This window comes from Hemicordylus capensis, chromosome 3 (genome assembly GCF_027244095.1).
Source record: "Hemicordylus capensis ecotype Gifberg chromosome 3, rHemCap1.1.pri, whole genome shotgun sequence".
Classification (NCBI taxonomy): Eukaryota; Metazoa; Chordata; class Lepidosauria; order Squamata; family Cordylidae; genus Hemicordylus; species Hemicordylus capensis.
In genome coordinates this window covers 273,604,136-273,619,888 of record NC_069659.1, presented here as the reverse complement: position 1 = coordinate 273,619,888, position 15,753 = coordinate 273,604,136, and the positions used below count along the sequence as shown (strand labels likewise).

General features: G+C 42.3%; 1 protein-coding gene across 3 annotated transcripts in view; it reads left to right on the top strand.

Moving 5' to 3' along the window:
• The first annotated feature begins 2,673 nt into the window (after window positions 1-2,673).
• HABP2 (hyaluronan binding protein 2) overlaps window positions 2,674-15,753 on the top strand; it is an 85,044-nt gene continuing 71,964 nt past the window's right edge. The window contains exon 1 of one of the 3 annotated variants that reach the window (XM_053305245.1): window positions 2,674-2,743. In XM_053305245.1, coding sequence (XP_053161220.1) covers window positions 2,689-2,743 — 55 coding nt within the window. In that variant the 5' untranslated portion in view covers window positions 2,674-2,688. Of the gene's footprint in view, window positions 2,744-12,588; window positions 12,759-15,007; window positions 15,148-15,753 lie in introns of those variants that run through there. The other 2 variants (XM_053305246.1, XM_053305242.1) reach the window with 2 other exon arrangements.

The following is a 15,753-nucleotide window of genomic DNA, read 5'->3' as shown; positions in this document are numbered from 1 at the left end:
AACAACCTGGCTTAGGGCAAGCAGGGCACCTTATATTATGCCCTGCATCTGCCAAGACATAATACATAGTTTATGGGATGTGTTTGGCTTGGTGAGTCATAAATTGTGCAGACCTGAATAATAAAAAAAAGAAAACAGTCCGAGCACTGGTTTCTTTCATGTATTCCATCTTGAAGGCACCAAATCAACCATCTTGATTCTCAGCACATGAGGCAAAAAATGTCATTCATAGCTGAAGCCCTAATAAAAAAAAATTCAAGCAATGCAATGCGGATAACAACATACAAACATTAAAAATCCATAATGGGAAGATCTAAATATCTCAATATTTGTATCTAAGATATGTATCTGGTAGTATTGGGTAATTGTACAGAAATCAGAGGACAGTTATAGAATTCACAACTACTGTTGTTCACTCCAACAAGGTTTTAAGACCATGACAGTATGGATTCTTTTGTATTTGCATGATATGACCAATGATACAGTGCATTATATTATGGGGGTTGGGGGAAGAAGCTAGAGACAGTCCTGCCTTCTGGTTTTTCCACTGCGTTTGGGGCGGCGAGGGTGGGGGGAGTTGATGCATTGGCACGTGGATGGGTAGGTGAGTGGATGTTGCATCTGCAGCTGTAGATTGTAGTTTAATTTTGGGCTCTTCGTTTATTATGTTCAGTGCTATTTTGGGATTGTTGTTTGCTTGTTAACTGACTTGGGTCATGATTCTGGGATGTGATTTTTCATTTGGGACCAACTTTTGGGTCTGTTACATTTGGGTCCCATAGAATCAGAATATAATTTCTGCAAAATTTAAAACTTTTATAAGTTACACTTTCTTTTGATTAAGGGCAAAACAATGAATGAGGAAAGAGAATACAATATCACCTAATTTGTGTTTATTGATTCCTCTCCTTTGTAAGATCCTATGCAAAATGGCTGCCTCTTCCTGAAGTGTAAGGAGAATAAGGCTGCAGTCTTATGTACACTCACTTGGGAGGAACAGCCACTGATTTAACTGAACTTTCTTCTGAGTAAACATTCATAGGGTTTACTGTACTAGAAGAAATGGTCCTGTCCTCCAAAAACAAAAGCACAGTTTGCACAGTGAAGTGTATTCCCAGCTCAGAGGGCAATCATTTTATCTCCGTCCCATCTGCTCTTCACTTGTGTCTTGAGGTGATGGCCTCTAGGTTTTGATAACCTTCCCTCTGGAAGCTGCTTCAAGTGTCAGCTTTAGCAAGCCAAAGCCGTGGATCAGGATGGAAAGATGTGCCCCATCTCTTTTGCCATAACTCACATGACACGAATGCTGGGCCACTTCTTTTCATGTGTTGCTCATAATTCCTTTAAAATAGCATTTCGGATGATACACACCAATGTGATGAACATTTTTCATGTATTATTAATGCATTTCTTTGTGCGGTATTCCAAAGAGGGAGGTAAAAAAAGTTTTGATTTATTCCATACCTTAAACCCAATGTGACAAAACACTAAGATGGCAGCAGGCTGTCTCTTTCTTTCACCAAGATTTGAAAACTGAACTTAAAAGTCTGGAATTATACTCAGATGCATTTCTCTCTTGTAATATTAACATTTTTTTTATTACCTGAACTATTTCCCCTGTCTCCCTTGACTCCCACAGCAGGGACTCTCATATTATTTCCCGCAGCGTTCCACCTCCACTTTCAGAGACATGGATTTGAGGAGCTGCCCTACCGTTTATCAAAGCTTTCCCCTCGGTCATCAGAGAGAGAGAGAGGCTTGTCTAGTTTGGGCTGGTATGAAATTGTCGGCTTCTACCTTTTTCCCCCTGGCTTTTTCTTCTACCTCTTCTTTGTATTGAGTTATCTGTTCACAGCTGAGTAATCTCACTAGAACTGCTGGGATGATGATCTTCATGCAGCACCTCTGGCAGCTAAGCCAAGGGCTTGGAATAGCAGAGTGTATTTATAGCTACATACACAAAACTGAGCATGTGGTGGAAAGAGCCACAGGATAAATGGCATTCATCACACACCTTTGACCACCACACCTACTCTTTGGCCACCAGTGTACCTTGGCCAGGAATGCCTTCCTCAGGATCAAAACAACCAAGCTACTTTGGCTTGGTAGCCATCTTTTGAAATACTAACAGTAGTAGAGCATTTCTGTTTTCCTTTCCCTATTTGAAGAACAGTCTTTTCCCCCCTCTCCTTATACAAATAACCATTGTTTTGAGTTACAGGAAGCATCATGCCTGTCACCTGATTAAAGAAATCAAAGGGACCCTTCGAACCATTGTCCTATGCAGGTTTCTCCCACAGAGTCACAACATGTAGGGTGCTGATTCTGAGAACAAGACTTACACAATCAGCCCCTCCACTACTCATGTAGTCTCTGGGTGTTTAAATGTTATTCTAGCTTCACCAGAACATTCACAGACAAGCAGCTCCCTCATGGCTAGGGCAAAGATTAAAAGCCTAAATTGATTAAAAATATGTGATGTAGTCCATTAATTGTTTAAACCCACATAGATTTCCAAATGTTATTTTGAAGAAAAAAATATGTTTGTATTATGAATACAGGGGTCTCCACAGTTATAGCGTAAAGGGTTAATCCCCTATTTATGATGTCATCAGAAACACCTACAACAAGGCAGTCCCTGATAAGTTCCTCTTTCAGGTTACCATGATCACAAGATTCTGCTAATTTATGCAAAGCCAGGATAAAACTGTCCATAGGTTGAGAGAGCCCATAACTGCAGAGGGTAAATCTTGCTTTCTCATATATCACATATTGCCTCCCTAGAAAACGGCCTGTTAAAGACTACTACTACACAACACTGGGTTTTTTGGCCCCCAGGAACATCAGTATTTCATCAGCTTGAACCCCTGTAGAATAGATCAGAGTTCAGGAAAAACTCGGTATTCATGGGGGTTCCATTCCTTGACATTGTTGCAGATAAGGAAATCACATATACTGGGTCATTGCAGTCAATCCAATTGTGGAGATAAGGTTCAGGGAGGCTGAGAAACTGTGGTAAAATGGGCCAAAATGGGAGGGGATAAATTGCCCTACCATGGTCCGCAGGCCTCCAGCACTACAGCAAGGCTCCCCCAAAGTGCCAAAATCCATGCTTTTCCCCCTCAAAAAACCATGATTTTCTGACTTTTAAAAAAATAAAACAAGTCACAAAATGGCTCCAATGTTCAAAATGGTGGCTGGAAATTACTTCCATGGTCATTTCTGCCTGCCTCCAATCTGCAGAATTAACCATTTTTGTGCCGGTTTAACCTCCTGTATACTGAGGTTGGGTGCCAATTACCCGACCGCGGATATGCAAAATTGCAAGTGTTGGATCTACAATTAACGAGGTCCTCCTGTACTTACTTGGTAGAGTTCTGGCTTTGCCAGAAACCCAGAAACATTTCTGAATCTGTTTAAGCATCTGATCCACTCTGGCCACGTAGCAGGAGTATGGAAATCTAACTGTTCCATGGGTGCAGTCCCAAAGGATTCCTTCATGGATAGGGCTGGAAGGCCTTGTGCAGCTAAAGCAGGGTCTCTGCTGCAGTTTAGTCATTCATGACAGTGCTGGTCCCTTGCTTAAAGGCAGAGAGAGCCATTCCAGCCATGCTTCCAATGCAGCGCAGGCTGACCTCTCTCCTAAATGGGGCTGCGTTTGGGAGGGAGATCGATGGGCCCTGCTGCATTGGCAGCAAGACCAGGAGCAGTTTTCTCTGCCTTTAAGGCAGACGGAGTCACTCTGGCCGCACTGCCAACACAGCACAGGACAGTTTCAGTTCCAAACGAGGCCACGGGGCCCTGTTTGGGACCAAATAAAGTCCCCTGGATCTGATGTCAGATGCGGGGGCATGTCTGGGGCTGCGTTCATGGGCCCGATTAGTGGCAGCCTGGGTTCTTTGAACCCATTTGCCCAGTGGTGACTCTGCCCCTGTATCTAGCTCAGTATTGTCTACACAGACTGGCAGCGACTTCTCCAGGGTTGCAGGCAGGAGTCTCTCTCAGCCCTATTGTGGAGATGCCAGGGAGGGAACTTGGAACCTTCTGCATGCAAGCATGCAGGTGCTCTTCTCAGAGCAGCCCCATCTCAGCCCCAGGGTTTTTAAGAGAACGTCTTCTTTGTTATGAACCCCATGGCCCATTGAGATCATCAGGAGAGGTCCATCTGCATTTGCCACCAGCTCATCTGGTGGCTACTCAGGGATGGGCCTTCTCTGTTGCTGCCTCGAGGCTTTGGAATGCGCTCCCTAGTGAAGTAACAGCCTCCTCATCTGTGATATCTTTTTAAAAGTCTCTAAAGACGCATTTCTTCACCCAGACTTGAAAATGATAATGTTTTGATTGTTTTAATGTTGTTTTTAGAATATTGTTTTAAAATTTTAAATTGTGTTTTAAATTTCTTGCTTTTAATTTTTTTTTTAATTAATGCTTTACTTTAATTTTGTTGTAAACTGCCCAGAGACATAAGTTTTGGGTGGTGTAAAAATATGATAAATAAATAAATAAATATCCTGAGGAGAATATCTTACAATGCTTGTACATGTCTCCCAATCAAATGCAAACCAGGGCAGACACTGCAATTCATGCTTGCTACTACAAGACCAGCTCTCCTTGTAAGGAAAGAACTCTTGGGGCTGTCATGGGTTGGGTTGTTTATGTGGGTTTTTTGTGCTTAGTATTACTGTCTGTCAGGTTTGGTATATGGATATATTTGTTGTTACTTGCTTTTAAATCGTGTGTATTGATTTTAATATTATTATTGTTGTTGTTTACACAGTCAGACAGGTGTTATTGACTAGTTTGTTTTATCCAGAAATCGAGTCCTTCCCAAGGACCTGGGATGGTTGAATTTTATTGTCAAAGTTGTTGCTTTTGTTATAGATATTGTCGCAGAATAAAGGCTGTTCCCAGTAAAGCTGATTTTTGTAATTGGCTGATGGTGATTTCTGTGTCCCCTATGGTGTTGAGGTGCTCTTCAAGTTGTTTTGGAATTGCTCCTAGGGTACTAGTTAGCACTGGGATTATTTTGGTCTTTTTCTGACACAGCCTTTCAATTTCAATTTGTAGATCTTTGTATTTGGTGATTTTTTCTATTTCTTTTTCTTCTATTCTGCTATCCCCCTGGTATTGCTGTGTCGATTATTTTGACTTGTTTTTCTTTCTTCTCAACTACAGTTATATCTGGTGTATTGTGTGGCAGATATTTGTCTGTTTGTAGTTGGAAGTCCCATAATATTTTTGCATCTTCATTTTCTTCAACTTTTTCAAATTTATGGTCCCACCAATGTTTGGCTACAGGTAGCTTGTATTTTTTGCAGATGTTCCAGTGTATCATCCCTGCTACCTTGCCATGCCTTTGTTTGTAGTCAGTCTGTGCGATCTTTTTACAACAGCTGATTAGGTGGTCCACTGTTTCATCTGCTTCTTTACAAAGGCGGCACTTGCTGTTTTTGTTGATTTTTTGACTTTTGCTCTTATTGCATTTGTTCTTAGTGCCTGTTCTTGTGCAGCCAATATTAGACCCCCTGTTTCTTTCCTCAAGTTTCCATTCTTAAGCCGTTGACAGGTCTTGGTGATGTCTGATTTTCCACTTATATTGTGCAAATATTGACCATGCAGGGGCTTATTTTTCCATTTTTCTGCTCGGTTCTTGACTTGTTCTTTCTTGTAGGCCTCCTTTGTTTCATTGGTGTTGAATAGTTTCTTCAAGGCCTCTTTTCTCCTCCTCTACTGTTTGATAGACTTGCAGCATTCCTCTTCCACCTGAGCTGCGAGGGAGGTAGAGCCTATCGACATCACTGCGGGGGTGCAGAGCATTATTGATGGTCATGATTTTCCTGGTCTTACGATCTAGCATCTCTAGCTCTGCCTGGGTCCAGTCTATTATTCCTGCAGTGTATCTGATAACAGGTATAGCCCAGGTGTTTATGGCTTGTATGGTGTTCCCGCCATTGAGTTTGGACTTTAGGATTTTCCTAACTCTTCGGATGTATTCACTTCCAATTTTTCTTTTAACTTCAGTGTGTGCGATGTTGTTGTTGTTGCTGTTTTGTTGTTGTTATTACTACTACTGCTGCTGCTTCTGCCAGTATTATGTGGTGCTGGATATCATCACCTCTAACCCAATGGATCATTAAAATGGGTGTGCCTAAATACCGGCAACAATTTGGTTCAAGGTGGATTTTTGAAAATGTAAATGCAGAAAACATTTTCAATGTCAGAAGAATTCTACACTTTACATGAATCCCTAGATCTTAAGCAAACACAGTGGCACATTCTCATAGACCTTTCATTCAGGTAGCAGGAAAAGCACAGTTTATACAGAGATGTTTAATAAATCAAAGAGACACTTTCAACAACGTGAATTGCTCAGTCTAGGTGATTGGTTTGTTTGTTTTTAAATATACTGTAGTTATTAGAAAACTAGACCAGAGCATGTGGATTAGTCAATGTGTACAAATGACTGATGTAATGGGGAGATATCAGAAACAATACTGTAGACAACAGATGAACAAATATTTAAATGCAAGAAGGAAGGGAGAAGCCCTGCTGAAAGACTAAAGAATAGAAAGAAGTACAAATGAGCAAATCAATTACTGTGTGAAGATTTCTAGGATCTTGTTTAATTCATATTGGTCTGAGCTATATTAGGTTTCCTCACAGTTTCTTTTTTATTGATGTTTCTTTTAGTTCCTTCTCTGAAATCTGATTCTATAGGATTGAGCAATCCTTTGAGGGTAAGTGTTATGAAATGGAGGTCTGATCCTGTGCATCATTCTGAGGAATTAACTGGGTTTCTCCACATCGTCATATTGATTTCCACAGTGATATGGAAGCAAAGGATGCTGAGAGAACTGCAAGATTAAGTGTTCAGGATGTGGGAGTTTAAAACAGTTCTTTCACACAGCTGAAATTCAGTAGTGAGCAATCAGAACTCAGAATGTTGGGGGGACAGACTTCATTACCTGAAACATCTTGCTGCCAATTTTTCACATACGCACAACATTCAGGCCCAGTACATCACCACCTTTGGACTGTACTGGGGCTAATATAATGTGTCCAAGTGCACACAGAAGATTTTCTCAGTCTGTCAAAACAACATTTAAAAAACCCTTTGGCAATGGGTATATGCATAAACTGTGCTTCAAACCACGGTTTGAGCACATTTTGGGAGCGGGGCCCGGGAGCTTTAAGAAAGAGGGGAGCAGGTCTTTACCTGCTCTCCATGTCCCCAGGCAGCTTCCTGCTGGGGTGGTGAAAACACCATCAATCAGTTTGTCTTGTGGGTCACCAGTGCTATATGCATACCTTAGAACCACCATACTTTCCCCCACATCTTCCATCTTGCCCTGGCTTGACCGCCACCTCCACACTGGCTTTGACCTGGTCTGCCCAGCACTTGTGGCTGCGTGGTCCTGTTCATTCTTGGATTTACTTTTTGTTCCTGGACCCCTACCTGGTCTCTGTTTCCTTGTTCCTGCCTTCCTGTACCAGAGAAGAGAAGCCTCTCAGTAAAGACTGAGGTATAAGGTTTTGACACATTTCTCTTGGAAGGTATGAGGCAGTATATTACTGCTATCCTTTACTTACCTTTTTCCTCATTTCTCCTAAAATCCAAATCTGTTCATTTCTCTTTATCCAGCCTAGAGTAAACCTAATTTGAAAACTCAAGCCAAATTAACTCTTTTTGAGCCATAACCTAGTCTTTGTTGGTTTATTACTAGTTAAATATTATTGCTTAATAGCCATTATTTTTCTCTTCCTGTACCCCTAAACCAGTGGTGGCTGGTGACTTCTGGGACTGGGTGGGCGCCAGGCAGGTGGGCAGAGCCAAAGTGGGTGGCGCAGGGGTGGAGCAAAAAAACAAAACACTAACTCCTGTGGGCATCTAGGAAGTAAAAGGTAAAGTTGTGCCATCGAGTCGGTGTCGACTCCTGGCAATCACAGAGCCATGTGATTTTCTTTGATAGAATACAGGAGGGGATTACCATTGCCTCCTCCCACGCAGTATGAGATGATGCCTTTCAGCATCTTCCTATATCACTGCTGCCCAATATAGGAGTCTGGGAAACATAGCAGTGGGGATTGAACCAGCAACCTCTTGCTCCCTAGGCAAGTTACTTCCCCACTGCGCCATTAGGTGGCTGTGTCATTCCAAGCAACATACCTGTAAAAGCCTCTGCACTCAAGGACACCCATTTTCAAACGGTTATAAGAACATGCCATGAGTACATGTCTGACTGTGCATTGATTTCCCCACATTATCACTATGACACACACTTTGTCTGTATACAGGGCTGTATGCTCATGTTCTCTAAGACCTTGTCACCAGCTACAGGTATGTGTGCACACGGTCCCATGAGCATGTACATAAACCAAAATTCTATCCGCGCATGTAGACGCACATCCATGCTCATGAGAGTACACACACACACACACTTCATCCATTCATACACATGCATGTTTTGTTCCACTCAAAGAGATCCACACAGTTCCTCAAATCTCTCTTTGCTAATCACTCAGCTTGGGGATTCTTGTGACCTTGTTCCCCTTCACCCCTCCATTTACAAGAACTCAGTTTTAAGTTCTTGGCATTTTTGTTGTGCCATTCAGAGGGAATGCAGGATGATAGGGAGGTCATCCTTATATGAACAGTGGAGTTCAGCCTCACAGAACCAGTCGCCTTCATTAAGTAAATTCCAACGTGAGAGGAATTGGACAGCAGAATCTACATCTGCCCATCCAGTTCCATGCATGGAGGACCAGATGCCTCCTGCCTGTCCTATCACAGCTGTTTGGGGAATTATGCGCTGCAGCAGAATGTTGCTCCTGCTGCCCACCCCTCCCCATGGAGATTTGTGAACTCTCCCAAGAAAGGCTTTTTGCCTTCAATCTTGTTCTGCAGATGAGAAAATTACTTGAGCCCGTTTGTCTATGCCAGGCACCCTTCACTGTCTACAACCATCGCAACAAAGTCTTTGAAGAAACACACCAGAAAGTTGGAAGTGCCTGAAGGCTGGGGAGAGTATATGCTCTAAGAGCAGATAAAGGGACTTTCCTCAAGGCTATTAAGATAGTCCTGGTCAGAGAAGCAGGTCCAGAAGGTTAGAGGACATCATGAGAGAAAGGAATGTTGCCCTCTCCCTTTGTTGTCACACTACAACCAGTGGTAGCCTACCACCCCCACCCCACTGTTTAAATAAACATTGTAAGCTCCTTGGGGCAGGGAGCTGCATCATATATGGAGTTACCCCAATTTTGCAGAATTTAAAGACAACCATTTCATGTGCAATTTAAAAATGAGTTTCTTGTGAACTGATTTGCAAAGCCTTATTTTGAAGCAAGTGTACAAAAATAGACTTTTGGTGGGGGAGCATGCTACAAATACAAAGCAAAATAAAATAAAGTAGTAATGTTTAAAAGGGGAAACATGTAAAGAGAACCATTTTCTAATATTTTACTATTTAAGCCATTGTGAGAACTCTGTTGCTAAAAAAGCAGCATATAAATATTTTTAATAAGGGCGGGGTGAGGGAGAAAGCAACACACACAGAGACCAGATTAGAGTTATAAAACCAGTGTAACTTCAGGAATAAAAGGCAGAAACAAAAACAAAAACAGATCCATTTTGTCAGAGCATCCCCCCACCCTCCACCCTGCATTCTTTTCAAAGCTTTTAATACTTTTACAATAACTAATTTTCTCTCAACAAGGTATACTGATGGGGAGGGTTTTTCTTACAAGTTTGCACTAGAATAGTTTTGGCATACTTTGAAAATGTTTTGTTGGTTGTTTTTTAAAGCTTAAGAATTCTCTTTCTCTCACACACACAGGATGGGACTTCTATCCCATGTGCAACATACACACGGTTCATGGGGATGGGGCAGGGGGAGAGTGAGCAACATGGTAGCTTGACCAAGGGGAACAAATCACACACACACACCATAAACAGCAAAGGGTTTACTTTCAAACAGCAAATGATTTACTTTCCTGCTTGGTTGGAGGGAGACCCACAGTCCAACAGCAAGCTACCTGGGCTCTGTAGTTCCATACAAATTCCAAGTGGGGGAGGATCACAAGACTCCAGGAGAACCAATAGGGCTTGGAAAAAAGTTAACCCTTTCTTGACTGTCTGCTCCTGCCGATCTCCAAAGCCTTCCTGGAGAGCTTCAGGCTTCAGCGAAGCCTATACATAGGCCTCTCTGGAAGCCTGGCCCACCTGCCACTTTTTACTATTTCAGAGTAAACAATTTAATTTGTAAACAATTTTTACTATTTCAGGGTAAACGAACAGAGAATTTTAAAATATTTATCGATCATTTCCCTCTCTCTTTTTACTTGTAACCCTTAATGCCTAGAAAACCATTTGTCTGGCATAGACATATTTCCGCATAGTACTAGCATGAGGGGCTTATAATTATTTCTCACATTTGCAGCTTGCTCTTTCCAGGGGTGGGAGGGGCCATACCTATTCCACTGTCCCGCACGAAGAAATTGGTGGGCTGAGTGAATGCAGAGAAGGTGTGTGTGTGTGTGTGTGTGGCTTGGTAGGGCTCCAGAGTGCGTAACTAGGGAGGCAGGTGTAAAAAACTTCTAAGCTACCCCTCCTGTTTTATAAATGATGATGATAGGAAATATCATCCAAATGATGATATCATCCAAATGATGATAGGAAATATTGGCAGACTACAACTATGGGAAGATTAGATTCCCAATTTGTGAAATGATGGTTTTTAAATCATGGCAGACCTGGCAGGAAATTAGTAATTATTGCAAGTTCATGATAATAAAATTGCAAATAGATCATGAATTTAGCAGGGGTGGCCATTCCATGTGGTAGGGCAAAGTGATCTGAGGTACAGACCTGAGGTACAGACCTGAGGAGATGTGCAGGGGGCTATCTACACATTTTGTTTTGTGTCTATTAGTTCCTCAAAGGTGCCTGAACGCACATTGCTACCTACCTCGCTGTAATTGCTGCTAGCAATTACATAACTTACATAATCTGACAATTACATAAATTTAGCTCACATAATCTGCGGGTAAATAAACAAACAAATAGAGCTCTCAGCAAGCTCTTCTCTCAGTGCACTGTCCAAGAGTGAACAAAATGGCGATTGCCACTCTCTTCCTTCAGAAGACTAGAACAAGGATTGCCCCCGGTCACATTGATTGCTAGTCAGAGGCAGAGGGATCTGTCGATCAGGATGATGTCTTCCTGATAGGGCTATTTAAATTCAGCCCATCTTTTGACAATAAAAGCAAGCCATGGGGTCGGCTCCTGCCTTATGAACATTGTTATGTGAAACTGTGTCATGTGCTCTTTAAGGAATTTTACTACCAGCGCCCACTATATGTCAACACTGCAGGCATGCAAGCTACAGGCAGGGAAGGGCAGGGCTGCAGTGACTGAGTCAGTCAGACCTGAAATGGTGGTAGAGGACAGAATGGCTGACAATTATTATTGTTTTTGGACCATTTTTATTAGTTTCTTTGGAAATTTTTGGCCTTTTGGGGAGGCGTGAGTTGCCCACCCTGCCCTAAGGGAAGAGCCTCCACTGCCCTAAACCCTTCAATAAAACTCATTTTATTTTGAACTTTAACCTCCCCATTCAGTTCCTTCTGCAGCTGAAGCTTTGAACAAATTTATTATGAAGGTGCACTGTTCCATTTAAGATAGCTAATTCATTGTGTGGTGCACTGTGGGGTGCAGAAGGCCGCAGCCTGCTTTCCTCCTGTTCCCTTGCCACTTTTGAGGGCACGTGGCACTGGCAAGCCCAAGACTGGCTTGAATCATAAGGGGGAAAGCAAGATGGCTCCTGCCTTCCCCCCAGTCCTCCCCCAGCCAGGTAAACACAGGTTTTGTGAACGACCTTAGTGTCTTGTTAATACCTGCCAAAAGCAATCTATCAACAGGAAGGTTCAAAGGAAGGTTTGCACTGAACTGTTGTTCATCATAAAGTAAAGGTAAAGTTGTGCTGTTGAGTCAGCGTCAACTCCTGGTGACCACAGAGCCCTGTGGTTTTATTTGGTAGAACAGAGGAGGGGTTTACCATTGCCATCTCCTGTGCAGTATGAGATGATGCCTTTCAGCACCTTCCTATATCGCTGCTGCCTGATATAGGTGTTTCCCATAGTCTGGGAAACATACCAGTGGGGATTCGAACCAGCAACCTCTTGCTCCCTAGGCAGGTTACTTCTTCACTGTGCCATTAGGTGGCTTGTTATTCATCATACTTACAGGAAATGGTCACCCAAATTCTTACAAAACACATTAGTAAATATTTTCAATGGCACCTTGGTTGTTTACTTTCCAATACTGTATATTAATGGCATTCATAGCATTTCTGTCAGAACTGCTGCAGTCCAGTAGCTAGCATTATGAAATTTATTTATTTATGTATTTGATTTAATCATATTTCTATACCACCTTATATAGTCATCTCCAGGTGGTTTACCAAGTTAAAACAAAACAAATATAAAAACAATATAAAACAATATAAAGCTGTTAAATTTCATAAATGAGTACAAACGATCTTGGTGGATAAAAACAGACTAAAATTAAAATTTAAGTTAAAAACTTGAGGAAACACGTACTTGAGGGTTTTCCTAAAAGCAAGAAGAGAAGAAGATACTCTTATTTCAGCAGGGAGTGTATTCCAGAGCCCTGTGGCAGCCACAGAAAAGGCCTAGTCCAGAGTCACCACCAAACGAGCCGGTGGCAACCATATCCGGACCTCTCCAGATGATCTTAATAGGTAACAGGTTTCATGACAGAGAAGGCGCTCTCTTAATTACCCTGGACCCAAGCCATTGAGGGCTTTGTAGGTAATAATCAGCACTTTGTATTTCATTTGGAAACATATCTGCAGCCTATGCCATTCTTGAATATTTGAATATCATGTCACAGCCAAGGGAGGGAGGAAGTGCACAACATTATTTCTTTCTTAGATTCACTTGTTAAAACATGAAATGTAAATTGTAATATGATCCTATCTTAGAAACTCTCTGATGGTTTACAGACAATTGAGCTGGGCACACATTGCGTTTGTACCATGCATATTTTCTAAAGATTTAGCAGCTGCTGCAATGCAAGTAGATGGTAGGCATGGCTCAGGGAATTTTCATTCCAGAATTTTGAAGCACAACATTCTCTCCCACTCAAATGAGTGTCTCTCCCACTCAACTTCCCAATAACTGTCTTAATATATGGTTAATTAATGCTAGATATGCACACACCTAGTGCTTGTCTAGTAGATGCAACCCTGTGAAGCATAATAAATGTAGCCCGCAATTCTAAAAAACAGAATTAAAAAATAAATAGGTTTCAGCATAATAGATTAAATTTATTAAGTACTGTATAACTTTTGAAAAGATATAGTAGACTGAAGTAATGCATAAGGGTACATCTTAATAGAACACATAGCAAGTGGCATCACCCAAAAATGATCTACATTTCACTTGATCAAAGAGTTTTTGAAAAAAATAATTAAAAAGTAAAAGCCTTACGCAATGAGATTTAAAAGAAAACTTTGGAAGCTGACAAGATGCATCTGGCACAACTTCAAAGTCCTTCAAAGTACATATAATCAATGTTTGTCAATAGCAGTTTTGCATCCTTTAATTTATCTTTCATGGGTATAAAGCATGTTGTTATTAGGATCCAGTCCATACTTTAATTCTGTTTGAGATTTGATGAATCAGGTCTCTATTAAAATTCAGTGCACCTCATCTCACTCAAGGACACATTACATAAAGCTGTGCTTTATCACATTCCTTTCATCTTTCTGTCTTTAACTAGATAAAGTTACCTTATTTATGGAAATTTTGTTTTTCTTTAGACTGCAAACATAGGAATTTGAGGGAACAGGAAGTATTCATGCTCCTCCACTTGGACTTCTTGAGCTGCATGGATAAGAACAAAATTATGGCCATACTGGATTCACCTAATGGTTCTGCATGCTATCTTTGACAGTAACCAAATCTGGATGCTTCAAGAGCTTTAAAACTGTATAGGAACTAACAGAATATTTCATTCTGTGCTGGGTTTCAAAATGTATTCACAGGGTTCCTCAGAAGCTTATCTTGGACTCCTCACTGAAAAGATCAGAAATGTTGGACACATTTTCCTGGATCATAGATTCCCCGCCATTTTCTATCCATCTTCTACTAAAAACTGTAGAGCAGTAATGACTGTGCTGTAGGATACACAGAAGCTATTCTCATGCACAGCCTAACCCAGGCTAGGGAAGCCCAGCCAGGGTTAGGCTGCGTGTGGGAATCACTGGGATCGGCAGGGCAGCTTTCCCATTGGGGCAGCTTTGAAACCTATGTTTAGCCCCAGTGGACACAGAGATGGGTGCCTAGAGTGCCCATCTCTTGGGAGAATACCCCAATGTATCATGTCATGTGGAGTCTTGTGGGATATCTGGAGGATATCCCACAAGACTCCTCCCACGAGGAGTCAAAACACAGACACACACACAAACACATACAGAAACTTTGCCTGACGCTGACTGAGAGTGAAAAGAGGAGAACAAGAAGTGTGTGTGTGTGGGGAGTGGTGTAGTGTGTGTGCACGCGCACCAAGAAAAGGAGCCACACCACCATCAGCCAGTAGGATTGGTTGCCTTGCTGCCATGCTGCCACTTCCCACCTCCTCCCTCCGGCTCTCTCTCTCCCTCTCTCTCTGAGCAGGAACAATCTGTTCTGCTCTGCAGCTCCTCTCTCTGCACACACGTGCACACACACACACACACACACACACACACACACACACACACACTGATGACAACCAATGGTGAGACTAGAGTCAGAGATGAGAGCGAGCGTGATGCGGCACCCCCTGCCCCCCTTCAGGCGGCTTCACTTGCTTTAGCTCCTGCCAGTGCATTGCCCTCCACTGCCGGTGCACGTTGTTGCTGGTTAGTTTGTTGAATCTCTCTCATACATTTATTTATTAATTTATTTCCTAAATTCACCACTGCAGGAAAGTTGCTGCTGTAGGCAGCTGCCTATCCTACCTATTGTTAAATCCACCTATGGTTGTCCCAGCTTCCAGAGTTCTGCACTGTGGCAGACAGCACAGATAGTCTGGGAGCACGGTCCGCACTCCCAGCTCCATGGAAGCAGTCATCTGGGGAGAAGGTGAGTTAAACCAGCCTTCCCCCTGCTCCAGCCACCTGATCGTGCGAATGATCTCACACTTAACTGCCATAGAAAAATGGCAAAGACCAAAGCCAGCATGTTAAATAGATTGGATCTAGGTTGGTTGCAAGGGTTGGTTGGTGGCCAAGACAGGTTGCTTGAGGAAACAGTCTGGATTTATTTATTTTTTTACATACATTAGCCCAGTATTGGGTGGTATTGAACTAAACACTGCTTTTTTAGAGTCTCATAATACCTGTTCAAACTCTACATGATATAAACAAATGTAAAACCAGTGCTCTTTCCTCCAAAGGAGAATAATAACAACAACAACAACAACAACAACATCCCCCAGTGAGGCACTACTTTGGTGTGGTTGTGGGGCTTGCGTGCTCTGAGGAAGGTGAGAGCTATGCCAGAGGTCCAACCATACTGAAGAGGTCTTACCAGAGGAGCCAGACAAAGAGTGCCTCTCCTATCAACAATATGGTGAGACGTAACTTTAATAAATCTATACCGGATCGGTTGTCGCCTGGGTCAACAAGGACCGCACCAGGTGCAGGAGTCCCTGGACATCTGGTGGCAAGTGGGCTACAGGACTCAGGA